The sequence below is a fragment of the Stegastes partitus genome, unplaced genomic scaffold, assembly GCF_000690725.1.
Source record: "Stegastes partitus isolate 25-593 unplaced genomic scaffold, Stegastes_partitus-1.0.2 Scaffold1244, whole genome shotgun sequence".
NCBI classification, from domain to species: domain Eukaryota; kingdom Metazoa; phylum Chordata; class Actinopteri; family Pomacentridae; genus Stegastes; species Stegastes partitus.
Genome location: NW_007578975.1, coordinates 117,790 through 145,534, shown reverse-complemented (window position 1 = coordinate 145,534; position 27,745 = coordinate 117,790). Strand labels below are relative to the sequence as shown.

General features: G+C 47.5%; 1 protein-coding gene across 26 annotated transcripts in view; it reads right to left on the bottom strand.

Annotated features, from left to right (window-relative positions):
- The window catches only part of ttn.1 (titin, tandem duplicate 1), a 180,360-nt gene that overhangs the window by 67,892 nt on the left and 84,723 nt on the right, over positions 1-27,745 (bottom strand). For all 26 annotated transcript variants that reach the window (XM_008297739.1, XM_008297748.1, XM_008297756.1 and 23 more), the window contains 54 exons: positions 27,496-27,619; positions 26,342-26,608; positions 25,777-25,874; positions 25,484-25,652; positions 24,999-25,268; positions 24,312-24,578; positions 23,951-24,229; positions 23,301-23,709; positions 22,263-22,387; positions 21,915-22,181; positions 21,429-21,698; positions 21,047-21,346; positions 20,412-20,714; positions 20,145-20,332; positions 19,481-19,595; positions 18,875-19,162; positions 18,628-18,779; positions 17,941-18,088; positions 17,642-17,819; positions 17,410-17,531; positions 16,822-17,109; positions 16,322-16,618; positions 16,049-16,235; positions 15,419-15,534; positions 15,038-15,337; positions 14,642-14,941; positions 13,949-14,054; positions 13,532-13,728; positions 13,134-13,442; positions 12,770-13,048; positions 12,276-12,575; positions 11,651-11,953; positions 11,366-11,559; positions 10,918-11,101; positions 10,516-10,818; positions 9,747-10,046; positions 9,387-9,505; positions 9,111-9,288; positions 8,736-9,020; positions 8,247-8,540; positions 7,824-8,123; positions 7,533-7,714; positions 6,606-6,735; positions 6,328-6,518; positions 5,565-5,994; positions 4,940-5,245; positions 4,052-4,233; positions 3,708-3,837; positions 3,425-3,576; positions 3,196-3,343; positions 2,563-2,728; positions 2,111-2,262; positions 1,317-1,613; positions 531-830 (listed from right to left, as the gene is read on the bottom strand). In XM_008297739.1, the coding sequence (XP_008295961.1) occupies positions 531-830; positions 1,317-1,613; positions 2,111-2,262; positions 2,563-2,728; positions 3,196-3,343; positions 3,425-3,576; positions 3,708-3,837; positions 4,052-4,233; positions 4,940-5,245; positions 5,565-5,994; positions 6,328-6,518; positions 6,606-6,735; positions 7,533-7,714; positions 7,824-8,123; positions 8,247-8,540; positions 8,736-9,020; positions 9,111-9,288; positions 9,387-9,505; positions 9,747-10,046; positions 10,516-10,818; positions 10,918-11,101; positions 11,366-11,559; positions 11,651-11,953; positions 12,276-12,575; positions 12,770-13,048; positions 13,134-13,442; positions 13,532-13,728; positions 13,949-14,054; positions 14,642-14,941; positions 15,038-15,337; positions 15,419-15,534; positions 16,049-16,235; positions 16,322-16,618; positions 16,822-17,109; positions 17,410-17,531; positions 17,642-17,819; positions 17,941-18,088; positions 18,628-18,779; positions 18,875-19,162; positions 19,481-19,595; positions 20,145-20,332; positions 20,412-20,714; positions 21,047-21,346; positions 21,429-21,698; positions 21,915-22,181; positions 22,263-22,387; positions 23,301-23,709; positions 23,951-24,229; positions 24,312-24,578; positions 24,999-25,268; positions 25,484-25,652; positions 25,777-25,874; positions 26,342-26,608; positions 27,496-27,619 (12,244 nt within the window). The remainder of the gene's footprint in view (positions 1-530; positions 831-1,316; positions 1,614-2,110; positions 2,263-2,562; positions 2,729-3,195; positions 3,344-3,424; positions 3,577-3,707; positions 3,838-4,051; positions 4,234-4,939; positions 5,246-5,564; positions 5,995-6,327; positions 6,519-6,605; positions 6,736-7,532; positions 7,715-7,823; positions 8,124-8,246; positions 8,541-8,735; positions 9,021-9,110; positions 9,289-9,386; positions 9,506-9,746; positions 10,047-10,515; positions 10,819-10,917; positions 11,102-11,365; positions 11,560-11,650; positions 11,954-12,275; positions 12,576-12,769; positions 13,049-13,133; positions 13,443-13,531; positions 13,729-13,948; positions 14,055-14,641; positions 14,942-15,037; positions 15,338-15,418; positions 15,535-16,048; positions 16,236-16,321; positions 16,619-16,821; positions 17,110-17,409; positions 17,532-17,641; positions 17,820-17,940; positions 18,089-18,627; positions 18,780-18,874; positions 19,163-19,480; positions 19,596-20,144; positions 20,333-20,411; positions 20,715-21,046; positions 21,347-21,428; positions 21,699-21,914; positions 22,182-22,262; positions 22,388-23,300; positions 23,710-23,950; positions 24,230-24,311; positions 24,579-24,998; positions 25,269-25,483; positions 25,653-25,776; positions 25,875-26,341; positions 26,609-27,495; positions 27,620-27,745) is intronic.

Below are 27,745 nucleotides of genomic sequence, written 5' to 3'. Positions count from 1 at the left end.
ATGAGGACGGACAGGTGAGAGGATTGCAATTGTCAGTTTCAAATAAAGGCACAAACACACAGACAGATGTATAAAACAACATTAATAATGCGTCGATTCACTCAGTCATTCAGGTCATGGTATTCCTGGGAACCTAAAAGAGAAGTCCAGCAGAAGTTCAGAAGTTCAGTAAAAGCCAACTGGACTTTTCTTTTAGGTTCTTGAAGATGTCCTCAAGAAACTTGAATAAGGTATCATGACTAACATGCTGACACTAACATCTACCATCCAGCCCTGGTCAGACGATGAAACACAGCATTAAAGCAGGTCTCAGAACATATTCACCAGATTTTAGAAATGTTAGAATTCCAAGTATTTTCTGAATTACAATTTTTTTGACTTTGTCAAAAAAAAGCCGGTGAAAAATTCAATAGTTGACCACGAACTGATTAATGGTTGTAGAACAAATCTAAAATAATCTGTCCTGTTAACAGGTAGACTGTTGGAATGATTTGATGCTCTGATGATGCCGGTCAGGAAGTTGAACTCACTGCAGAGGTTTCGAGCGATCTCAGGCTCGCTGTCCAGTGGTTCTCCGACACCGTACTTGTTCTGCGCCATTATGCGGAACACATACTCGTGTCCTTCCATCAGGTTCTCCACGGTCCAGATGCGATCTTTGGGCTCATTTGTTACAGGCACCCAGGTCTTCCTGTTGGCCACCCGCCTCCAGATGACATAGTTTGTGACTTTGGAGCCACCGTCATCCTTCGGCGGCAGCCAGGAGATCGTAATCTTGTCTGCTCCGATCTCCTCAAACTTAATAGGAGCAGAAGGAGGACCAGGACGGCCTGAAGACACACAAAAAAACCAGCAAGATTAGAATATCTGAAGTTCTTGTGGTGAATCCTAGCTCTGAGTCCATGTTTCATAATTCTTATTGGAAATCTGTTTAAGCAAAGGAAGACATTAAACTTTGTATGTGGTGAAAATGTGTTGGGCTGATATGTCTTTGAAACCGTTTAGAAGTTTTTAAATAATACAAATACATCTGACAGTGGTTTTGTACAAAGAGCAACAAACTACAGGTTTTGCAGGAGTTTCCAGAGCATTTCTTATCCTGTCCACTATCAGTAAAAGGACTGAATATTAAAAAAAATGTGAAACTGTAACATGAAGAAAGCTGTTTCACACGCTGATGCTGCATACGACATGATAGATGAGCTGATCACCAGATGAAACGGGTCTCAGCTTAATTAGTTTGTGAAGAATTTATAAAACACAGCTTCCATGGTAAGAGAAATCTGTAAAACCTGAGATCGAAGTGTTGGCCTTACCGAGCACGTTAAGCCTCATCTCTTTGGTCGCCTTGCCGAGGCTGTTGGAGGCCACCAGCGTGTACAGGCCGGTGTCGGGACGTTTTCCTTGCTGAATGAGCAGCGTGCAGCTGTCGTCCGACACGATCTTGTTGATGTGCTCGTCATATTGAACCTCTACCTTGTTGTCGGACTTGTGGGGCGGAGCCTTGTACCAGGTGAGCGTTGGGAAGGGACAGCCGCGGAGCTTGGCCACGATGCTGATGTCGGAGCCCTGCTCGACCTCCATGAACTCCTTCAGCTCAATGGACGGAGCGCCTGCAAGGCAGAAAGAGAAAAAAACTCAGTTGAGTGCAATGAAAAAAATTCAAAGTATGTTTGTGTTAAAGAAGTATTTCAGCAATTTTGTTTTGCCTCTACCTAAAGTAGTTATGTGTCAGTACTACAGACTGATCCAAATCTGTGCAGAGGGGGAAATATCCTGACTTTCAGACCCATAATCCCACTCTCCCGTGTGCTTTATTAAAGACTCCATATCCTGATATTTTACAGGTGTGTAATTGTATTTTTTGTGTCTACTAGAATCTGTGTACTTGGTTTGATGTTCATGTTTGTTCTTATTTTCCTCATATATTGCTGCCGCTCGTCCTCTGTCTGAAATGCTCCATTCTAGCTCCTGTCTCTTTAAGGCCTGCTTCTTGAAAGGCCAGTCTGCTCTGATTGGTCTATCAAAGCCGGGCAATGTTGGTCAGTAAACCTAATCAAACACAAAGGGCAGAATAAGGACTCGAGGCTGCTCAGATTTCTGGTCTTACAGGTCTGGTCCTGGATAAGGATGGGCCCAGCAGTGGTTGAAGGTCGGCTGGCTCCAGCCTCATTGTAAGCCACCACTCTGAACTCGTACTCGTCTCCCTCGGTCAGGTCCTCCACCTTGAAGGTGGTCGTGTCCACGTCTCTCCTGTTACACCTGCAGGACAAACAGTATAACTGCAGGTGACAACAAAACAGAAACGTTGGACTAAAGGCGTTTGGTTTAAATTCACAAACACACCAAGATCTTATAAAAACCTGGTTATGTTTGAAATTTAAACACAGGCTTGTGTTTGTGGTCAGTTTGTGAGAATATCTGCATAAAATGCAGATATTCCCTGGTTCCAGCAAGACGCTGTAGAGATATTCTTTGGATCTGGACTGACTTGGCTCCCATCCCGAGTCCCAGTTAGTAGAACCAGGAGGACACATGAGGGCCCCTCAGATGAAACTTTACCTCCTCCATGACTCCTTCTGGGTGCCGCTGGCATCCCAACAGAGCAAGTCAACGCTGTAGTGGGTGACGGGGGAACCACCATCGTTCTTTGGAGCCTTCCAGGTCAAAGTCACCGTACCCTTCCTGACACTCTGGATCTTCAGCCTTGTTGGAGGATCAGGAGGATCTGCAGACACAATATATGTAATTAATTGAACACATCATATGAACTTAGCTTCCCCATGAAATGGAAGATTTGAAGAGTGAGTGCTGCTACTGTAGCAGAGACATGTCCAGCAGTCTAAACATGTGTTTGTGTGAATCACTCATAATTGAGTCAATCAGCAACCTGATAAAAACAGAAATTTGACTGATTTTCTGATTTAAGATGTTCCATCCTTTGGAAAAGATTTCATTTTACAGAGGAACTACCTTTTATGTATCAACCAAATTTGTGGAGGTCACAAAGTCTGTTGAATTCTTTTATCATTGAGGGTTTGATGCATCCATAACAGATCATCGGCATATACTTGAAACCATGCAGTGAAAACAGAAGTCAGAACTGTAGTAAATGAACGAGGCTCATGCCAGGATGATGTGTCTCAGCAGTTCAAACCAGCAGGAAACAGGTCACAAAAGAGAAATCCAACATACGGATGGGATCTCTGGCTTTAGTCCCCTCGGTGGTCTCAGCATATGGGCCAAACCCGAAACGGTTCTCTGCACGGATGCGGAACAGGTACTCCTGACCATCGATCAGGTCCGGAACCACCAGAGACTGAGCAGCGCAGGTCGGGTTCACCTGGAACACCAAGATTAGGATGAGATTTTCCTGAGGACGTCATCATCTCAAAGTGCATTACTGTGCAGGTGTGGGTCCTACTTTGGTCCAGGCTTTGCCGAGCACCGTCTTCTTCTCGATAAAGTAGCTCTTCACCCTCTCGCCTCCATCGCATGCTGGAGGCTTCCAGGTGAGTCTGCAGGTACCTCTTGTCACGTCACTCACCTTCAGGTCTCTGGGAGGTCCAGGCAGGTCTACGGATCCACAAAGCAAAAATTAAACACATTTCCACTCTTGTTCTAATCATTATTCATTCACCTGCTGTTGGGATTACATCACTGACGCACGCTTAACAAACGTGACAAAAAACCCTGAACATCCGTACCGAGCACGCTGACTCTGATCTTGAGCACTTTGTGTCCAGCAGGGCTCTCTGCGTTGATGATGTACCGGCCACTGTGGTTCAGTTTGCTCTCTGGGATCACCACCACCGAGGTCGTGTCGGTGGAGTGGATCTAAGAAAAATGATCACATGTTCCTTAAAACCTCAGTGATGACTGAGCTGTGACATAATTCTGACTCCAAACTGAAGCAAAAACCAGATTTTTTAACGATAGTTTCGTAATCGTTCACTTCATGGGTTGTAAAGATGCTTCAAGCTGTTGTTCAGAAATAAACTAACAAAGACGCTGCACAGGAAATCGCAGGAAAACAAAAAGTCAGTCCGACCTCTGAGTCGACAGGCAGCGTGTGAAGTTCGTTCTTCTTCTCGGTCTCAGCGGTTCCGTCGAAGGTCCAGGTGACTTTGGGAACGGGCCGTCCGGTGATGGTGGCAGGAATCTGGACGTTTGTTCCGGCTCTGCAGTTCAGCAGGTCGTGAGCACTGATGTCAAGAGTCACAGTCGGCTCGACTGCAAGACAAACATAAAAACAAACGTCTGTGAAGCATCCTTCAGATCTGTGCATCGACACAAACACAGCACAGATGAAGTGTTTCAGCTTCAGCGTCGGATGTCCGACATCGTTTCCTCACCAACTGTGTCAGTCTTTAATAATGCATAGCACAGGGAACACAGAGGACAGATATTGAAGCTAAAATGCATATTTTTGTCTGTTTGGTGCGTAGAAGAAGTCTGAAACTGATCTATCTATTTTCAGCACAGAAGTGGACATTACAAAATCCAACCCAAAAAAATGTTCTTCACACAGAATAAATATTAGGACCCCAACACTAATCCCTGTAGGACACCCTTAGTTCATTATCTTGGGGGCTGTGCTTCATGAAAGAAAGTAATTTTCGACACCAATGAGCAGAGTAGTGTGAAAAGGTCTGTAGAGGATGTGAAAACATTTTTATGTTTGTAAAACACATAAATGATTTTTAATGATGTGCGTTATTCTAGCAGTGCCGTACTAGAAAGAAGACATCCGTCCTTCTCGCTATTTGCAGTGAAAAATGAGCCCATAGTGAGGAAACATTTGACAGGAGCAAAAAATGTGCAGAAACTGAGTTTGGAGGGTTAACTACATAAATGGTGCACATCACCAGGTACATCATCATGCACAGGTCTGCCATCTGCCTGCTGTGGCTGAAGAATTATTCTTTATTTCTCTTACTCAGGATGTCCTGCACCAGAATGTCGGCCGTCTTTGCAGGATCTGAGTTGCCGGCGGCATTCACGGCATAGATCCTGAACTTGCACTTCTTGCCCTCCTTCAGGTCAGGGACGGTGATTTCGGTGGATGGGTGGAGCTTGTCGGCAGGGTTCACCCTCCTCCAATCAGGAGAGCCCTCCTCATGAACCTCAATGATGTAACCTTTAATCGGGCTGCCGCCATCTCTGTCCGGCGGGCTCCATCTGAGCGTGATGCTGCTCTTAGTCTTGTCTTTAACCTCGAGGGCTCCAGGTGGGCTGGGGGGGTCTAAGAGGAGGACAGGAGTCAGTCTTTATCATAAAACAAAATCTAGCTTTTAATTTCAAATAGGTGTCAACAAAACGAAACAAGACTTTAAAACCAACTTTAATCAATGGTCAGATTATTTATATATCAAATGCCTCATTTGCATATTTAACCAAAAAGTTTCATAAAAATTGTAAAAAAAATAATATTTTTTTGTCAGTAATCAGTTGAGGAAGTTTAATGCTGATATCTGACAGTTGAAACGTCACAAAGTCCTGTAGATCTCTTCCCCTAAGTCAGAATGTTGAAGCCGGTCTGAAGGTCGGACGTTAGCACTCACTGCATGGGTCCATGGTGAAGCGGCACTCGGAGGCCTCGCTGGGCGGTCCGACGCCTGCAGCATTGCAGGCTGCAATCCTGAACTGGTATTCTGTTCCTTCGATGAGCCTCAGCACGGTGTACTGCAGGCCTTTCACTGCCGGTTTGGTGACCGGAGCTCGGTTGACGCGACCCCAGTACACGGCACCGCGCTCCCTCTTCTCCAGCCAGTAGCCCTGGATGGTGGAGCCGCCGTTGTCCAGCGGGGGGTCCCAGGTCAGGGTCACGGTGGTCGCTGTGGTGGCGATGATCTTGGGGTTACGTGGAGGTCCAGGGAGGCCGAATGGATCCCGCAACTGGATTTTCTCTGAGTCGCAGCCATCACTGACACCATACTTGTTTTCAGCTTTGATTCTGAACTGGTAGGAACCGTTCAAGTCCAGTTTGTAGACCTGAGGGAGCAGAACAGAGAGGCTCATCATACTTCAAGCATGAAGCCATACTCTGTGATACTCACTATTCTGTGATTGTGACATTAAGCAGTATGTGTAACATGAGATTATCAGACAATCGAAAGAGAGAAACTCCGTTTAAACACACATGAACATTCTTTGGTTATTATTTAATCGTTGGCAAGTTGCGTACAGCCAGATTGCACTTATTGTCAGTGCTAAAAACTGATGTCTTCATGTTATTGGTTCATATAGAACAGCATCTTATGAAGAACCATTTCTATCACCATTACTGACTCGAAGCCTCCCAGTCTGGTTTTCAGCCGGACTCACCCCGTATCTCCTGTCGATGAGGTTGATGGTCAGAGCTTCAAAGTCAGACTTCTTCTTGCTCGCGTCTCTGCGCTCTACGATGTAGTTGGTGATCTCACTGCCTCCGTTGTCCTCTGGAGCATCCCAGGTCAGGTAGCACGAGTCCGACTTGATGTCTGAGACCACGATGTTCCTCGGAGGAAGAGGACGGTCTGAAAACACAGCAGCAGGTTAACAAGATGAAAACAACATTTAAACCTTTCATGCAGCTCCAGTGGACCTCAAACAAAGGTTTTTACCAAGGATCTCAACTCGGATCACATGCTGAGCTTTGCCGTAACAGTTTTCAGCGACCAGCTTGTAGTTGCCTTTGTCCTGCCGGATGGTTTCTGGAATAGCGATCTTCGTCTTCATTGTTGTCCGGTTCACCTGAAAATAAAACAGGTTAGGTTGCCGTATGGTGGGCACCGGACAAAACTAAATTCATTCAGAGGTGCAAGATTGTTCTTGGCCTTACAACAGTTTGAAAGTTTAAAGTTTGTCCTTTTTAAAGGGCTAGCTGTGCCTGTCAGATCTCCCAGACAACATGTGTTTGTTGGTCCCACTTCAAGTTCTATCTAAAAGAAGCATTAATAGAAAATGGTGGATCTCCTGAGTCTCAGATCAACACCGTCTCCTTCACAAAGTGTGTCTGTGGAACTCTGAGGGTTAATCATTAAATCGGTAAAAATTAAACCAGAAGAGTTACAACATTTTATCTTTTAAATGATAATTCCTTGCTAGTTTTTCCTCTGTCAGGTTTGGTGAGTTAATATCCAGGTTTCTGAAGTTTTAGTGCGTTCTGTCAAGGTTTTTCCTGTTTGGTACTTTGGCACTAATCAAATCCTTTATACTTTGGTAAAGACATTTTATTGTGTTAATATTTAGGTTTTGCCTCCACAGTTTGCACCCATGTAGTATGTATCCTAACCACTCTGTGACTGAGTACAGAGTTTTGCAGGAAAAAAAAGGTGCATTTCACAGAGTGGGACGGTGGCAGCCACCCAAACACCAAACTACTGGGTGAGTATGTTCAAGTGACAAATGAATAGGTGACATTTGGAGGGGGCTCAGTGAACGATAGCATGAAACTTTGGATCTTCATCTTGGAGATTTCAGAGCAAACTGTTGGACATACAGGCTGAAAGGAGAGTCCAAAGCTCCAGATCAAATACAGCAGCTCTCACCTCCTCCGTCTCCATCGTCATCTTCTCCTCATCAGGCGTCTCGAGAACAACGTCATCCTTCATCCACTGCAGCGTCGGCAGAGGAAGACCCCTCACCTCCGCAGGGATGTCAATTGCAGCGCCTTTCTTCACAATGATGGCATTGCTCTTGAAGAACTTCAGAATCGTGATAACTGGAGCGACTGTGACAAACACACGACAGTTTTTTATTTTGTGGTAAAATTCGTGGTACTAAAAAATAAATGAAATCATCCTTTGAAAAGCAGAAGTAACACTGAGATTTTAACGTACTCTCATCGTCCTGGATCTTTGCAGTGATTGGTTTTGATGGATCTCCATCTCCGACCTCATTCACTGCTTTGACACGGAACTGGTACTCCTGGTTCTCTGAAAGGTTCTCAATAGTTCCACAGCACTCTGTGAAGATCTTGCGGTTGGCCACTTCGAACTCATTGCCATCAGACCTCATCTTCTCCACATAGTATCCCCTGATGGGGCTGCCGCCATCACTGCGAGGAGGCTCCCAGGCCAGAGTGATGGTGTTCTTGCTTCTGTCAGTGTAGTGCAGCTTTTCGGGGGCAGATGGAGTACCTGGAACATTGTGGAAGAGTTTGAACAGTTGCTTCACTGAGCATTAGGTCTTCTGAATCAGTTCAGAATGCTCCATAAATTGTTAGCTAGCAACAGTACCAGCTCATATTTAAGAAGGTTTACCTTTAGGATCCTCAGCCAAGATGGGGCCCAGGTCAGCTGGAACTCCATCTCCGTACTTGTTCCTGGCGATGACCCTGAAGTCGTACTCCTCGCCGGCCAGCAGGCCTTGGATGTCGCACTTGCAGGATGCCATCTCGATGGGCTGGCGGAAGAGCTTCATCTTGGCATCCTTCCTCAGCACCTCGTAGCCGATGATGTCGCTGCCACCGTTGTCCACGGGGTCAGACCAGGTAAGGGTGATGTTCTTCTTGGTCACCAAGACTGTCTTCAGGTCGACAACCGGTCCAGGGACATCTAGAGAGACATGGATCAGTAAACACTTGAGCAGTGAAACATGTTGTGTCTCTCACCTCACTAAGCTAGAAACAGAAAACCTAGCTGAAGGTAAAACTGGCTCAGACCATAAAGTAAACAAAGAAGTCCCCGCCCACTGATGAAGTAGCATGAGTGTGTATTTTTACAGTTTAGCATTGGGGTGTGTTCACTGACCCATAACGTCCACTCTGGTCTCGGCGGTCTTGGTGCCGCTGCTGTTGGTGCCGGTGATCTGGTACTTTCCATGATCCGCCCTCACTGCCTTCTTGATGAACAGTGTGCTGTTCTTGCCCTCTGTCTCTACAATCATTCTCTCTTTGTCGATGTCGGCCTCATCTTTGGCCCATTTGACCTCTGGCTGGGGTCGGCCGGTCACCACGGCGGGAAGCCTCAGAGACTCACCGGCCTTGATCATGACGCCGTTCTTCACAGAGCTGTCGAAGTCCACGGCGGGAGATTCTGATGGACACAGACGGTGAATGAGATGGGAGTTTTAACACTCACTGCAGCTGTTGCTTCACATTTAAAACCGTAAACTACCAGTCGTACCTTGAGGCTCTTTGACGGTGACAGGTTCGGTAACTCCGGGAGCTCCAGGACCTGCATCGTTGACGGCAATGACCCGAATGTAATAGTCTGCTCCCTCGGTCAGGCCGGTCACGGTGTACATCAGCTCCTTACACCTGAACTCTGTGCTGCGAGTCCAGTCCTTCTCTCCAACCAAAACCTGAACGCAGACAATCAGAGTTTAACACTAACCAGTGTCAAGATGTTTGTTTTGGTTATTCTGAAAAGCTGCTGATCATCAGTTACGATCTCCTGTACCTTCTCAACATGGTAGCCCAGGATGTCTCCTCCACCGTTGAACAACGGGGGCTTCCAGGCCACAATAACACAGTCCTTTCCAGTGTCCACAATCCAAGGAGTGGGAGGACCAGGAGGAACTGGGGGAGGAAATTCACAGACTGAACTCAACAGGAACAGGTTTGTTTGCATTGTTAAATGAGTTTATGTTCAGCTCTGGCTGGAGAACTAGTCGAGTAGTCATAATGAAGCAACATTTCCTCCCACAATGTAATGAATGTGAGCGACCATGATAGTGATGTTAAATATGCTCAGCTCATAGAAAACTGACAGCTGTTTGATGCCTTCTTTTCAAACACTGTGTTGCTGATAAGAACTTACGGATGGCGTCCATGGTGAGAGTGCGGTCGGTGGGCTCGCTGAAGGGCCCGGGGCCGGCCAGGTTCTCGGCACACACTCTGAAGATGTAGGTGAGGCCCTCCATCAGGCCGCTGACCTTCACCTCCAGAGAGTTGAGGAGGGCTCGATTGACTCGGGTCCAGTGTTTGCTGTTCACCTCCTTCCTCTCGATCCAGTAGCCTAGGATCGGGCTGCCGTTGTCCTTTGGCTCGTGCCAGGAGATGTGGACAGTGCTCGCCGTCACCTCGTGGACTCTGGGAGTGTTGGGAGCGTCAGGAGGATCTGAGGGGGGCAGAAGGTGACTGACGTTGGTGGAATATGAAGAAAAGATGTTTCTTTCACATGTTACAGTGTTGTGTACAATGTGACCAACAGGGGGCGCCAAAGTGTAAGAAATGACAAGAATCCCTCATAATGTTTCTAATTTAGCGCTTACATTTGTGTATTTTTCTATTAGTAGATGGTATATTTGATTTTAATAAAAATGTATATCCTGTAGTAAATGTTGTAGTTAAGGGGAGGGGCTATTAACCAGCATTCACACATAAGGGCAGCTATACGTTACATAATACACAAGATTAAATTTAAAAAATCACAAAAACCTTGTGAACGTATTGGTAAATACGAGGCATTGCTACGTGACAATGTTGATAGAATCTATTAAATAATAAGAGATTTGCTTTAGTTTACATTTAATTGGTCAGTAATTGACTCTTTAAATGTTCTTCACTTGTTTCATGCCGTTACTTACTGAACTGGTTCTTGGCCACGAGTGGCTCGGAGATGCACGGCAGGCCACAGCCGAACTTGTTCTCGGCGGTGACTCTAAAGATGTACTCCTTCCCCTCGATGAGCTTGGTGATGGGGAAGCTGGTGCCCTTCAGGGTGGAGGTGATGGTGATCCAGCCAATCTCGTCATTCTTGTTGTCCTTCTTCTCCAAGATGTAGTTCAGGATCTCGCTGCCACCGTCGTCCTCAGGAGGCTCCCAGTTACAAATGACTGATGTGTTCCTGATCTCATCGAAGGTGAAGTTGATTGGAGCGCCAGGTTTGTCTGTGGGATGAGGAAGTCCGGTTTGATTAGGATATTATTTAATGAGACCTGCAGGTTCAAGTGTCAGGATACAAACTAGAATTATGACGATTTTCTTACCCATGACATTGACGTAGCAAGTGGCGGTGGCAACACCGTGAGTGTTCTCCACCTTGATGGTGAAGTCGCCGTGGTCGACTCTGACAGCGTCACGGACCATCAGTGCAGACTGGCCTTTCTGGGTCTGGTCCAGACCCATACGCTCGCGTAGAGGAGTCACAAACTCCTCTTCTGGTTCTGGAACCTGCACATGAGAATTAGAAAGACATTTTTTGAATATGTAAAAACACATGGCCCCTAGCTGATCAGGCGACCCATGAACAGGGCTGTAGTCCCCGACACAGCGGTTGTGGGTTCAACTCTCGCTCGCGACCCTTTGCTGCAGGTCTCTCCCTGTTCTTCTCCCCCCTTTCCTGTCTATCTCTAGTGCTTTAAAGCCCCCCGGACCCTGAAAAAAAAAACACATGAAAATGTCCAGGAGGTTCACCACCGCCATGAGGACACACACCTTAGCCTTGGTCCTCTTCTTGACCACAGGAACGATCTTCTTGGTTGGCTCTTTGGTGACGTCCTCATCGTTCCTTAGCCAGGTGATTTTGGGATACGGTGAGCCAGAGATGAAGGCGTCGATGCGGATCTCCTCACCCTTCTTGATGCACAAACCAGACTGCACACGGGGATGGAGCGTGACCTTTGGTTTTTCTGAAAATGTAAAGAACAGTTTGAAAGTTAAGTTTTAACTAAACTGTCCTGGGTCTATAACAGAATCTAGAGTATTTGCAGCTTCACACACCAACTGGATCTGCAGCCTTCATGGGTTGAGTGCTGCGTGAAGGCTCGCTGACTCCGGCAGCATTCTCAGCTCGGACCCTGAACTGGTACTCCATGTCCTCTTTCAGGCCGGTCACCACATAGCTGAGAGTGGGCACCAGGCTTGGGGTGACCCTCTCATAGCGGTCGCCGTCCTTCTCGATTTTCTCCACGATGTAGCCCTGAATGGGACAGCCGCCATCATAGTCTGGGGCCTTCCAAGTGACTGTGATGGACTTGGATGTCGGGTCACGAGCCTCTACCTGGATGGGCGGGTCTGGTTTCTCTGTACAGTCAATATGAAAAGCAGATGGTAAATTTAAAAGTTTAGCATAATCGTAGTTATGGAGCAACAGGACTAGAAGGTAGTCATTTTACTTCTGTGGACCTCATGCTACCGGCTCAGAAAATGCTCCAGCAGGCTGATGCCTAGCTGAAAAAATGTTCACGTTTTGTGTTGATTGAAATCACGTTAGAAATCCTTTTGAGTTGTGTTTTTTCAATAATGGTCTTTCAAGTATTTAGGTGAATGTAAAGAATCTGACTAGAGCCTTGTAGCTGAACTGTTAATGCTAACCTGCTCACAGGGAGCTGATAACAGAACTTACGTTTGACCTCTTCTGTGATGACCGGGTTGCGCAGCTCCAGGTATTCTCCTGCTCCCACTTTGTTGATGGCCTTCACCCTGAAGTAGTACTCGCAGTTGACGTAAAGGTCTTTGACGGTGCAGGTCAGGACGTTCTCTCCTGACATAACAGGCATGTAGGTCTTCTTGGACGCCTCGCGGCGCTCCAAGGTGTAGCTGACGATGGGGGTGCCGCCGTCGTCTTCTGGGGCTTCCCAGCTGATCTTGCAGGTGTTCTTAGTGACGTCGCTGGAGGTAATGTCTTTACACTGACCAGGGAGTGCTAAAAGGTTCACGAGAACATCAATGTGTCATAAGAGGGCAGCTGCTAGTCTGTTTGGGTTAAAAATCTAACTGGGAAGTGTCAGAGAGAAGCACAGGCCTAAACCTAATTTACAAACAGAAATCACAGCTGGACCACACAACCTGAATGACATGTACAACCATCATCGAATCTCATTAGCTGAATTATCCTACCGATGACTTTGACATTGATGGAGCCGGTGGCAGTTCCCAAACTGTTCTCCAGAGTGACGGCGTAGGCCCCGGCATCGGCACGGGTGCACTTCAGTAGCTCCAGGTGAACACTGTTCATCTCCACAGTCATGGAGAGCCGGTCGTCAGCCTTACACTCCACTGTGTCCTTCTGCCAAACCATCTTGGGTGTCGGGATTGCCCTGTAAGGGATGTTCAAGTGCAGCTTCTCACCCTCGACCACAATCACGTCCTGAGCCTCCAGATCCATGGTTGGAGCACCTTGGGACCAGAACACAGGTTTATTATTCAAGGTAAATTATTAGTGTTTTGATTATTCCAAAATTGGAACCCTGTCTGTGCTTACAGTCGGGATCCTTGGTGGCAACCTTGTCGGAGATCTCAGAGGGATCGCTGACGCCAACAGAGTTAATGGCACGGACCCTGATGACGTACTTCTTCTCTGGTTTGATTCCGTCATCGATTCTGAACTTCAGCTCCTTGATGGGTCTGTTGTTGACCCTGAGCCACTTCAGCTCTGGACGGGCTTCTGCCACCTCCACGTGGTAGCCAGTGATTGGGCAGCCGCCGTCCTTGGCCGGAGGCTTCCAGGTGACGTTGATGTGCTCTCTGCTGGCATCAGGGACGGCCACTTCCAGAGGAGGAGATGGAGCACCTGGAGAGAGAGTATTATCAATAGCACCTCACAACAGAAGAACCAGTTTCTACATCTATGACAGCAGTGAAAACTCAACAGTGTCTTACTGGTTGGATCCTCGATGGTGAGGATCACGGTGGGTTCACTTGGATCTCCGACTCCAGCCTCATTCTCGGCTCTGACCTGGAACTGCACTTCCGACCCTTCGTCCACGTCCGTCACCTTGAACTGAGTCTGTCTGTCTGGAGTCTTGCAACACTTCAGCCAGCGAGTTCCCACCTTTTCTTTCTTCTCAATCACGTACCTGCGAAGCAAAAGGGACTTGTCTTGTTCAATGGTTTCAAAAAAACACACAGTGTTTATGTTTTTAATCTTATTTCATTACAAAAGAGTACTCAGCTCTCCGTTCCATCTGTGTAACTAAGTGTGATTGGTAAGAAAACTGTTTATTCACGTCTGTCGATATCCTCTCTGGAGGCATTGTGTACATTGTCTCGTGGTTTCACAGCAGTTTGTTGTCTTACTTGGTTATGGGTCTTCCACCATTGCTCTTGGGAGGCTCCCATTTCAGCTCCACGTGTCTCTTTGTGACCTCCACCACCGTCAGGGCGTAAGGAGGTCCAGGAGTTGCTAGACAAAATGAGACAAACTTTAACTTCCACATCAGACACTGGTTTGTCTGTCGCTTTGTTTCTTTGCAGGCCGACTTCAGAATGATGAACAGTATAGTGCCAGCACCCATGAGCAGAACCAATCAACTATGATCAACCTGTTGAGCTTCATGGAGTTTCAAGTTGACAAATATTAATTTGGAAGACCTTGAACAATCATGATGCTTGGAAAAGGCTGGTGACCTCTCCAGACTGCAGTGTGTCAGCTCCCAGTCTGTTCTCATCATTCTAGTAGAAAACAGGCAGCTTACAGAGATTTAATATGCTGCAAGAACCATCTGTTTATATTGGTTTCAAATTAATTCAGACTGATAATCTGTAGGTGGAGTCACTCGGAGCTCTGACGAATATTTAACTGATCTACTGAAAAACTGATGATTTTTATTCCCAGCAAGCAACTGTCTGGTTAAAAACTCGGTAAGATTTCAGTTCACCGACCTTCAGTTTGGTGTCCTGCAGGCTGAACAAAACGTTTCTGAGAACAGGCTGCAGGCTCCAGTTTTTAGTCCATTAGTAGCCAACACCAACTAAATCTTAAAAACTCACTGAATGTGTCCTTGGCGAGCACCGCGTCCTCCAGCTCGCAGAATTCACCCATTCCAACGGCGTTCTCAGCAGCGACCCGGAACACGTACAGTGATCCTTCGTTAAGAGGAGTCACCGTGTACTTCAGCTCCTTGACAGTGGTGTCGACGGTCTGCCAGGCCTTTCTCCTCACGTCCCTCTTCTCCACTACGTAGTTGGTGATGGGCGAGCCGCCATCACTGCTGGGAGCCTGCCACTTTAGATCAGCGTTGATCTTGGTGATGTTGGTCACCTCCAGCCACTGAGGAGCTGTCGGAGGGTCTGTTGAGCAGAAATCATGGACCATTAGATAAAACTTCTGTTTGTTCTATATGCATGTTTATGTACTGGTGCCCAACCACCCTGAGCTGAACTTACAAAGTCTCTCCTTGCAGACGACGGGGTCACTGGGCTCGCTGGCTTCGCTCTCACCGGCTTTATTCACGGCCTTGACCCTGAATGAGTATTCCTGCTTCTCCATGAGACCTTGCAGCTGATGCTCGGTCTGAGGAACATCTTCTGCGATACGGATCCATTCATCGCTTCCGGTCTTCTGGAACTCAATGATGTAGCCTTCAATCTTAGCACCACCATCGTGTTCTGGTCGGGTCCATGCCAGCAGGGCTGTGGTCTTGCCAATGTCCCTGATGACGGGTTTACCAGGAGCCCATGGAGGATCTGGAGAAGAGTTTGTTGGTTAACCTTAACAGAACAGCTGTAAAGTGAACCTGAGTGGGCTGACAGTACTGACTGACGTACCAATGGGATCTTTGATGAGGACAGGGTCGGTCTCTGCACTTGGTTTTCCAGGTCCAGCCAGATTTTCAGCCAGAACACGGAAGCGGTATTTCTTCTTGGTGGGGAGTCCCTTTACCCTGCAGACACACAGACATGGAAAATGTGCTTTCATTAAGGATGCAAGTTTGAAAGATTTTCTTAACTCAGCAGAGTTATTGATATCCCTGTTCTGATGCGGATGTGTTTGGTGACAGACACGTTTAGTAGCTGATGTGATGTAAATACATGTGGCTCGGGATTATAATTGTCATAGTAGTCTGCGTTATGTCTTAAATATACAGCTCTGCTTGGAGGTCCTGAACCTCCTCAGAGTCTCTGTCATGGTCCCACTGCTGCTAAACTCCCACAATGCTCTCTGCTGCCACCATGAGCTGTAGTCTGTAGACGCCTCCTCCGGTCTCTACAGGGTTAAACAGTGAGAGGCTCCACCTGGTGGAACAACCAGGTACTGCAGCTGGTCTGTGGTACATTTTCTAACATGCATGTGCTTTGTCGTCTGCCTTATCAGTTCATACGTCCTTAATCTGTTAAATCATTAACAGCAATTAACCATGAACATCCCTATGTTTCATCAACTCTCTACTTATTCACCTGAAGGTTGTGTCCTTGATGGGCAGTTTGTTGCATCTGATCCACTTGTCACTTTCTGGATCGAACTTCTCAATCCAGTATCCGGTAATGGGACTGCCGCCGTCTTCATCTGGCTCAAACCAGGTCAGAGTCACAGCATCCTTAGCAACGTCGGAGGGAGTCACCCTGGTTGGAGGACCAGGAGGATCTGAAACAGATGGAAAATAACTTCTTTGGTTGTCCAAGTTGTACCTGCCAACGTCCATTTTAAATAGTGATGTAAAAAAAACTCACCAAAGGAATACTTGGCAATGATTGGGGCGTGCTCGGCAGGTTCGCCAATGCCGTACTGGTTCTCAGCGCTGATCCTGAAGATGTACTCCTTCAGCGCTGTGAGCTTGCAGGCCTTGAAGGTTGTATGCTTCACAGTTGCTGACAGCTTCACCCACTCCTCTTTGTCCGTCTGACGACTCTCCACGATGTAGTTGGTGATGGCTGAGCCACCGTCGTCTCGTGGAGGGTTCCAGGCCAGGAAGCAGGACTCGTTGGTGATTTCAGAGATGTCGAAGGCGGCAGGAGGGCCAGGTTTATCTGAAGGAGAGGCGACAGAACGGGAACAACAGCTAATTTATTGGTATTTTCAGATGAACCAGATCATTGAAGTGACATCTGGTTGGTGGTTAATCCGGTAATTCTATTGTGGACTAGTGTAAAACTGAGAAAACAGAAAACTAGAAAGAAGTTCACTGAGATGTGTGTTGATTTATTCACTGATCGGTAAATCCAGTCTGTACCGAGGATGTTGACGTCGATGGTGGCGGTGGCACGTCCACAGGTGTTGACTGCCTCGATGATGTACGTGGCAGTGTCTCCTCTGGTGGTGTTGCCGATAGAAAGCTTGGAGTGGCCCGGTTGGGTGTCGATGGTGATGCGATCGTCGGCCCGCAGGACCAGGTCCGCTTTGGTCCACTTCACTCGGGGGTCGGGCTTTCCTTTGACATCGGCGTCAAGCTCGATCTTGGTACCGGCTCTGGCCGTCAGACCGGCCAGCAGTTTCACGTCCAGCTGGATCTCTGGAGGTTCTGTTGGAATAGTTCAAGAAAGTCATCACTCTGGATTGAACTTCTCCAACTGCCAGCCTTTTATTCACACTGGTTTCATTACTACTAGCTCTGATCTTACCAGTCAGTCAATCTGAATGCAAAATGTGTAGTAAACTTAATAAAACATTTGAATGGAGGATGGTTGAATTCTGGCAACAGTTATTTCCCATCACATCCAAATGCTGCAATGCTTTCAGTCAGAGAATCTCTTCACTGATCACAACCTCATATGATCCCTTTCTCATCAAGCTCCTGTCCAAGAAGCAGAGACCGGCCTACCTTTAGCGTCCACCGCCTGGATTTCATCGGTGGCCCTGCACGGTCGACTGGCTCCCAACTTGTTGAAAGCTCTGACCCTGTAGGCATACCACTGGCCCTCGATCAGGCCGGTCACCTGGAACCTGCAGCACAGAACACACATTACATCCATCTGTCCCAAATCAAAGACAAGATCACATATCAGTCCATTACACCAATCTGAAACATACACAGATTGTTATTAAAGTCTTACTTCAGTTCAGGCATGGGGTCACCACAGGGCTCCCACTTGTCGGTTCCACGCTGACACTTGTCCACCACATAGCCTTTAATATTGGCGCCGCCGTCGTACTTCGGAGGCTCCCAGGACAGGAAGATGCTCTTGGCGCTCTTATCGCGCCACTTCAGGTTCTCGGGGGGATCAGGTACCGCTGCAGGAAAACAACACAGATGAGATTCTGGACGTTGAAGAGGGTTTATATCTGGAGGAAACTGTATGTGTTTTTTAGGCCTGAAGTGTCTCCACTCAGAGGTTCATCTCTTCAGACTCACTGGCCGGAGACGAGACGTTGACGGGCTCGTCGATGTACGCCGGCTCTCCAGGTCCACACTTGTTGCAGGCGGTGACGCTGAACAGGTATTCTTTTCCCTCGATCACGTCGGTCACTGTGTGCTCCAGGTCCAGGACGCCTGTGGCCACCTGGAAAGCAGCCGCATCGTAATGTTGAGGTGTAAACAGAGAAGCTTTTTTCACACATTCTGTCCCTCTTCGGAGGTTTTGTGGTCTTAAACAGAATTTTAAGATACCGTTTGATTGCGTCTTTTGTCTGTTTTGTGTGTGAGTGCTGCTCTTTGTGTGTTTTATTTTTTACAAACACACACATTGTCTCTGTAGCTTACTTCCACAGACACACCTCAGGAAGATCACTTTCAGCATCATCTGTGACCAAATCAGCTGTAGCTATAGCGCTGGTAAATTCATACCTCCAATGCATCTTTTCTGTCTTTCTATATTATTTTCCTTTCAGCGAAACCCAACACAGATTGGATTTTGTGTCACCGAGGAATGTCCATGTTCTTCCAGACACAAGCTGTGCTGCCCATTGCAGCTTCAAACATACTTGCATCTTTCTCAAGACTTTGTGTGCATTCAGGACACTTCTAGTCACTTTTTGTTGAGTTATTTCAAGTCCAAACAGTCAAACTGCTGTTAATATTCAGTCGGGTCATCAGGCTCACCTTTGCCCAGGTCTTGCGAGACACTTCTCTCTTCTCGATCTGGTAGTGTGTGACCGGGCTGCCGCCATCGTGCTCCGGAGCCTCCCACATCAGGTGGACGTGGTGTCGGGTCACCTCAGCCACCTTGAAGTCTTTAGGAGCGCTGGGGCACGCTGGCAAAATAAAATCACCAAAGACATTCAACTTTCCAATAAACTGGATACAGCTGTGAAACATATTCTTTGAGTGTCGCAGAAATCGTCGTTACCGATCACGTTGACTTCGATCTCTCCAGACACAGATGTGACGTCGTTCTCCAGCTGCAGGGTGTAGGTGCCTTTGTCCGGACGGACACTCGGCGTGATGATCAGCTCTGTGAAGGAGGACTTTGTCATCATGGAGACGCGCTCGTCCGCAGTGGTCAGTTCCTTCTCTCCGAATGTCCACTTGGCGGCAGGAGTGGGGTATCCGGTGATGGGGACTCTGATGGTGAGCGGCTGAGGGACGATCACCTCCAGACCGTTCCTGAAGCCGCTCAGGTCGAGCGTCGGGCCGACTGCAGAGAGACATGTTTGGTTGAGATCTGCCATCTGACGGAACGTTTTGGTGTTTGAGAGGAATCAAACCAAAAGTATTAAATCCTGACAAGTATCAGCTGATTCTACACTTTGATCGATGCTGATTTTCTACTTTGATCCAAAGTTTCCTGAAACAAACATCGTTTTAATGACAGCACAGTCAGACCAGGTTCTTCTCCTCCACAGTTAGTTACATTTATACACAGCTTTTTAGAATTAAATTAAAGTTTTACTAATTCAAGCAACAGCCAGGAAGGTTTTTGACTCTACTGTTGATCCTACGGTTTGTCTCGTACCGTGAGGGTCGTCGGCGAGCAGCGGTCCGAGCTGCTCCGCTGGATCAGAGACACCAGCGGCGTTCTCAGCACAGACTCTGTACAGATACTTCTGACCAGGTTTCAGTCCCGACACCTGAAGATCACAACAGAAGCAAACAGACAACAGTTAGCTCAAATGAATCTGTGAAAACTAATGGCTGCAAGATCAAGAGAGACCGTTAGAGGATAAAAGAGTCAATTCTATCCGTATTCTGTACATTTACAGGTGTATCACTGTAGATTTGAGGTGTACTATAATATGTTTACCTGCTTTACTGTTCAAAAACATTGTTTTTCTTATTCTGCAGTGTTTAATGTGAGTTTATTGTCCCTTTGTTGCGGACTTTGGGCTTTGTAAGTTTGCAAACCTTTTACCAGAAATTGTCTAAAATGCAACAGGGTCCAGCCCACCTGCAACCCTCCACAGAATAAATCATGTATAGATCAACAGATGGATGTTCAAAACCACAAAATGTCAAAAATTACTGAGAACTTGGACAAAATGACTCAAAATGTCTAAAAGTTGTACCAAACAAACTAAACTGAGCTAAACTCAAACTCAACCTAGCAGAGCTTTAACATGCGAAACAAGCAGCTATGTAACACAAACACCAGAAGAACAACATGGATTCTTTCTCCGTACCCGGTAGGAGAGGTCCGGACACAGTCTGGCGTTGCAGCGGAGCCACTTGTCAGAGCCGTCGTCGCATTTCTCGATGATGTAGCCGGTGATCATGCTGCCGCCGTTGCTCACAGGCGTCTCCCAGCTCAGTGTCACCGCCGTCTTGATCTGATCGCTGAAGTTGAGGTTTAGCGGTGGGCTCGGCCTCTCTGCAGCCAGAACACACCAATGACATGAGATGCTGTTTCACACCAGGCAGAAAACTAGCGGCTGCTGGCTTTCACTCACCGATGGGATCCATGATCTTGACAGGGTTGGTGGCGGCGCTGGGCCTGCCGATGCCGGCCTTGTTCTCGGCTCGGACTCTGAAGATGTACTCCTTATTCTCCACCACGTCATTCAGCGCAGCTGAGCGGTCGCTGGCGCCGCAGACCATCGCCGCCTCCCACTTCACAGACGTCCTGTCGCGGAGCTCGATCACGTAGGCGGTGATCTCAGAGCCGCCATCAAACTTGGGAGGCTCCCAGGTGATGGTGGCGCCAAACCTGTTCACTGTGGCGACGGCAACGTTTTCTGGAGCGTCAGGAACGTCTGACCAAGAATAAACACATAAACACGAAGGGTTAAAACATGGACAGACACAACCAGGCCTCACATGCAGCAGGTCTTCTTTTCAGAGTCTTACTTGGTTTAAAGTTCAGTTTACTCAGAATCATGTGACTAATGAGCTCATCCACTGGATCTCTTGTGAGAAACATAATCAGATCCACATTAATGCCAATGTATTTCTAATTTCGTGATGTTTTAAAAATACAAATAGACACATTTCCATAATTTGACACAGAAAAGGAAGAAATGAATCAGAAAACAGCAACCAAAGGGTCAAAGACAATGATCACATAGAACAAGGTGACGTTTCTTACCGAACTTGTTCTTGGCCTGAACGGCATCCTCAGTGGCGACAATAGGTCCACTGCCGACTCTGTTTCGGGCGCAGACTCTGAACAGGTACATGGAGTCCTTCTGGAGGCCACTGACACAGTACTCTGGAGTATCAGCTCGGTCTGTCGCCAGAGTCCACGTTTTACGCTTCACGTCGCGTCTCTCTACAACGTAGGCGATGATCTTGCTGCCGCCATCGCTCTCCGGCTCCTCCCAGGCCAAACTGACCTCTCCGTCGGCAGTGTCAACCACTCTCAGGTTCTTGACGGGTCCAGGGACGTCTGAAATCCACCGACAGACATATCAGACACAGAAACTGGCAGGTATCTAATCCGTTGACATCGTTTTAACTCCCGGACTCACCGATCACGTCCAGGTTGATGAACGCCTCTCCTTCGCCGTGCTTGTTCTTGATGACCACCTTGTAGCGGCCCTGGTCCTCCTTGCTGGGGCTCTTCAGGCGGTACTCTGTCTTGTCGGCAGAGGTGTCGATGTTCTGGACGGGCAGACTGGTGCCCACAAAGAACCACTCGGCTTCGGCGCGCGGGTAAGCATCGTAGGGCACGCTCATGACGAAGGGTTTGCCTGCGTCCGTCACCAGATTCTGGTCGGTGGTTTTGATCTTTGGAACAGCTGCAGCGGAGATAAAAGAATTCAGGGAGAGTCCATTTGATCGACCCATTTAAAGCCTGAAGTGCTGAATATCATCCAACTGTGAGGAAACACTGAAGCTGCTCTGGTTGTCTGGTCCAACTACTCACGTAAAGCTGTTATTGTTGATCAATGAAATGTGAGAGACTTCTTACGATTCCTAAAATGTCCTTCAGCCTTTGGACGGAGCGGACTCACCTGCCAGCTCCAGCTTGGCTCGGGCGTCCTTGTCTTTGGCCACGATCCTGTACTCTCCCTGGTCTCTGGGTCGGATCTCACAGACCTGCAGTCTGTGCACTTTGCCTTCGCTGATCATCTGGTATTTGTCTCCTTGGACGATGATCATGTTGTTCCTCATCCACTTCACCTCCACCCGGTCCTTGTTGAGCTCCACCTCGAACACGATGTCCGAGCCCGGAGGTTCGAAGGCGTCCTGAGGAGGTCTGACGATCTCCACCGGAGTCTCTGCAGGACGGACAGACGTGAAGGTTTCAGAGAGAAAGCTTTACCTTCTGCTTTCTGCACCAAGAGGAATGAAGCGTTTACCTTCAACGAAGAGCCGGGCTCTGGTCCTCCTCTCGTCTACACCACAGGCGTACTCACACTCATCATCAGGTCGGCACACCTTGATGATCAATCTGCACATCTTGCCTTCCTTTTCCATGTGATATCTGGGAGGTATAAAGAGCATCATCTGGATCAGAGGAGGCGACTTTCACTGTGACGTTTGCTGCTTGTTGTTTGTCGTCACTGATGGTCACAGTTATTTTCTACACTTAGACTCAGAGCGCTGTCGTTACTTCCCACACGATGACGAATCACGTATTTGTTCGTCTTCTTTGTTTTTTACTAACATTCGCTACATTTTGCTGCTGCTTTAGGATGACACAAGGACTAGCTTAGCTGAGCCAGTTTAACTTAAATGAAGAACATTTAATCATCTGCTCCTGCTTCACTGTGAAAGAAGTACACGGCGAGCCACTAAACATTTAGCAGCTGAGTTTGACTCCTTCTGACAGAAATAAAGTTGTAGATACAAACAGTGTCGTTCTGACTGATGAGACGTTTCACTCCAGTTATCTGAACTGGTATTCTGACCAGTCAAACCACCGTTAAGTATCTCTGCAATCCATTTTGGATGGTCAGAATGAAAGACATCTCAAACATCATCATGAACAGACCTTAAAGAGCATTAACATCAATCTGTTCATCTTCTTCAGTGCATCAGGATCTAGCTGTTTCTACAAGGAAGGTGTTTTATTTGTCTAAAAGCATAAGAACACGTGCTTTTGTTGCATTACTATAAAACTTGACTGTTTCTGTCAGTTTATTTTCTAGTTTCTGTTTAATAACGGCACTGCTTTTCATTTTCACTTGTCAGCTTAACTACCCATCAGATACTTTGTCTTGTTCCTGTTTTGCGTCGGTCTCCTACATTATGTGGTTTGTCAGCTGCCAGTGAAGCACTTTGAACTTCATCTGATTTGTTTGAACAGTGTGGTGTAAATAAAGTTTGACTGATTGATCGTCTTTAAAAAGCACTGTTGGTGTGTTCACTCCATGCTGCTGATTTGAACGTGATACCTGGGTCCTTCTCTGATCTCCCGTCCGTTGCGGTACCACTTGACCACGGCCTTCTCTTTGCTCAGTTTGCAGGTGAACTCTGCGTCCTCGAACTCGGTGATGGTCTGATCTTTGAGCTGCGCCGTGAAGTCTGTCGGCGCCTCGCTGATGATCAGCTCGGCGGCGCACTTGTCGTCTCCGACCATGGCGGTGTACTCGCCCTCGTCATCCATGACGCAGTCCTTGATGTTCAAGGTGTGTTTGAGGCCGTCGGCTCTGTAGACGATGCGCTTGCTGAGCGTCACCTCCTGGCCAGCCTTCATCCACCTCACGGTCACCTCCGGACGGTTCACCTTACAGACGAAGCTGATGGTCTTCTTCTCCTGAGTCTCGACGTCCTCAATGGGCTCCAGGAACTTCAGCTTCTCCTCTGTGGATGAAGAGAGAGTTAATATGCCAAAAGACTGCCGGGGGTTCAGAGGGTTATAAAACGCCCAATAAAGTCTACTTTACCATGACCTCCACGTCCCTGAAGCTCCTGCTTAGAGGTAAAGCTATCTCCTGAACTCCAGCCTGGTTATAACACTGGGAGGACAACTGGGTTCCTCTAAAGGTTCATTGGGAAACGTGGCTGCGGTGGACGTTCACTAAAGTGATGCAACCTCACTCACCTGCGACTTTAGCGCTGGCGGAGCTCTTGGCCTGCTCTCCTCTCTGATTGGTCAGGTTGATGGTGTAGGTGGCCTCGTCGGCCTTCTGGGCGTCTTTGATCCTCAGAGAGAAGACGTTGTCCCTCTGAGCCATCATGTACTTGCTGCTCTCGAAAATGGTCTCTTCGTTCTTCAGCCACTTGGCCTTCGCTCCCTCAGCGTTCGTCTCACAGTTGAACACGATCTCGCTTCCTTCTTTCACCTCGGTGTCTTTAATCGGCGTGACGATTCTCAGTTTTTCTGGAATCATACAAAGTGATTAAAACCAATCCTGCACTCTGACAGACCCAAATCATACGTGAAGAGAAAACGGAGGTCTTACCAATCACATACAGATCGGCCGAGGCTTTAACGCTGCCGATGTGGGCAACGTAGCCTCCCTCATCCTTCAGGTCGCAGTTTTTCACAATAAGAGCCCTTCTCTTTCCTTCACTGATGATGGTGTACTTGTCTCCGGCTTCCACCTCCTTATCGCCTCTGAACCATTTCACCTCGTAGGTGTCTTTGGAGACAGAGCAGGCGAACTCGGCCTTCTCGCCCTCCACCACCTCCTGGTTCTGAGGACGGGCGATGAACTCGGCCGCCAGCTCTGGGAGGAACAAGAAGGAGGAGGAGGAGTCAAAGTGCAGCTGATTTCTGCAGGTGCTTTTACTGGTTTTGTTTTATTGCTTTTGTCTTTGACAGTTTTCATAAATCCAAACTAAAAGGTGAAACATAGATGAAAGCCTTCAGCAGCTCTGCCTGAAAACAGCAACATCCATCCAAGCTTCACAACAAGGCTCATGAACACCGAAGGAGCTTGTTCTCCTAGGAAGCTCCGCTGATATTCATTCATCAAGCTGGATTCATTTAATCACTTTAATGTACACAAAGTGTTTATTATTAAGGAAAATGGCATCAAAAAACTTGATTGCGACATCTGTACTCAAGAGTTTCCAACTAAAGGATTTTACTGCTACAGGAGTGATGAATACGAGCCCAGAGGCAGACGGAGATTCGGTGTCGTTACCGTTGAGTCTGAGCGTGGCCGACGTCTTGACGCTGGGACTCAGCCTGCAGTTGTATTCTCCAGCATCCTCCATCCTCAGGTCCTGGATGATCAGGATCCTCTTACGTCCGTCCATAACCTGCTCGTATCGGCCGCCCTCCGGCAGCTCCTCGTCTCCTCGGTACCAGGTGACGTCGGCGCTGGCCTTCGAGACCTCACAGATCATCTTCACGCTGTCCGTCTCTGTTCCCTCCACGTTGGACAGGTTCTTGGTGAACCTGGCTGCCTCCTCTGAGGACACACGGAGCAGCAGGGGTCAGTATCCACTCCGGTTTAAACGTTATGGTTGTCGATCCAACACAACATGTTTACAGAGCAGTCAACTCAGGGACACACAGCTTGTACAGAAATGTTTTGCTAAATCTTACATTTAGGAGTGTTTCAGTTCATTTCAAGCAAAGCTGTTGTAACATTCTGATGTGAAGTAACTAACTGATGTTCCTCACCGATGACGGTCAGCATGCCGGACGTCTTGGAGGTTCTGGCGTCGCATTCATACTCGGCCTCGTCATCAAACACCGACTTGTGGACGATGAGGATCCTCTGGACGCCCTTAGCAACGATCTCGTACTTCTTTCCTTTCCTGATCTCGCTGCCGTCCTTGAACCAGCGAACCTTGAAGCGTAACAACAGCAGAGTCGGTCCGGAGCAAGACAAGGATGATCTTTCAGTGACCAAGCTGATCATTTTAAGTGATCAGAGCAGCAGCTGATCGTTGTGTTTCTGTTTTCGATCTCACCTTGGCGGACTCCCGAGACACTTCACACTCAAACTTGGCAGATTCCTTCTCTTTGACCTCCACGTCCTGCAGAGGCTTCGTGAACTCCACATGAGGAGCTGTGGACACAAACGTGAAGGTGTTACAGCAAAAGCCAACGATTTAATCTCTTCATGTTATGTGAATATTTACTTTCAGGAATCCATAACAGACTATGGCAGGGGTGTCCAGTCCTGGTCCTCCAGGGCCACAGTCCTGCATGTCCTAGATGTTTCCTTCTTCCAACACATCTGATTCAAATGATCAGCTCATCATCAAGCTCTGCAGAAGCCTGATAACCATCCTGATCAGGGAAACATCTAGAACATGCAGGACTGTGGCCCTTGAGGACCAGGATTGGACACCCCTGGACTGTGGCCTATTTACAAGAACAAATCTGACTTTTTATGTCGTTGTTTCATTTTTTAAGTTTTTAAAGAATTTAAAGAAAAGTAAGTGTAAGTAACTCCTTTGTTTCACTGGCGAGCTGAGAACGTGGGAACAGCTGACGGAACAGGTGGAGTAAAGCAGTTTGTTGGGCTCTTACGTGTAACCTCCAGGAAGCAGGAGGTCTTGAACTCTTTGGCGTCACATGTGTACATCTTGGCGTCGTCCGGAGAGCAGTCGTGGATGATCAGCGCTCTCTTGCGTCCGTCAGATGTCGTGTCATACTTCTTGGTCTTTCTGATCTCCTGTCCATCCCTGAACCACCGAACCTCAGCGTTCTCTCTGGAAACTTCGCACTCCAGCGTGGCGGTGGCCTCCTCCTCCACCGTCTGGTCCTCCAGAGGCTTCGTGAACTCCACCGGCGGCTCTGGACAACACAAACACTGCTGCTTTGATCTGGTCATAAGGAACACCTAAGTTTCCTGCTTAGCTTAGCATTGTTAGCATGAGCCTCAGGTAGCGAGCTGAGCCACCAGACATCTTTTTACGATTTCATGCTGCAGAGTGACTTGAAACGTGTCCTAAATGACTCTAGAGTTGTCGCAAATTAATGCTAAATTGTACAAAACACCTAAAAAACAGCTAAAATTGTTTTGAATGATTCAGAATTTTTTCAAACAAACAAAAACTTGACTTAACTTAGAATGATCCGAAATGACAAAACCTGGTCCAAAATTATCCTAAAACTCTCCAAACCCACAAAAACTTGTTCAAAATCTGTCAGATTGTTTCAGAATGTGTCCAAAATAGCAAAACTGACTCGTCTGCCAAAGGTGAGAAAATGTGTTTCAGGTGGACTGACCCCAGACCTGCTCACAGTTACTCAGACTTTGTCCAGAGTGACAGATGGCCTAAAGCCAGCAGACAGGCTTTTCTAACTGGATGCTGCAGAGTTGTTTAATGCAGGGAGGTGCGCTTGTTTTACGGACCCTTGTAGCTGCTCAGCAGCCGCACCTGCAGCTCCACCTCATTAAACGGTCAAAATTGGAACAAGCAGGTCCTGCAGCTAATCCACAATACATTTCCTGACATGCATGAACTTCTTCTTCTGCCTTATTGGTCGATACTTTACTAATGAGTTAAATCGTGCACAGCAGTTAATTAGCAGTTGATCATTAACTGCTATGGTCACGTGTTTAGTGTTTTCCTCTGATAGCAGCAATATAAAGATCATTCTTATGGATTCCTGTATTTTAAATCGGTAGCTCATTAGCCGTAATTAAACACCTAACCAGTTCTCCTCAGCATGCCTACCTCTGACGATGAGCTGAGCCTGAGTCTGGAAGTCTTTGGTGGTCAGTTTGACCTCGCCGGCCTCCGACAGCTTCACGTCTCTGATGGTCAGAGCGTGAGCTCGACCCGCCGCCCGAGTCTTCACCTGCAGAGACCAAACAAAGCTCAGAGTTAGCGTGAGCTGCAGCTGTTTAAGACTGAATAACGTTTCTCCTGTAAACACACAGAAATACTGCTGGCTTCAGCCGAGCAGCACACCTGTACGGCTGCA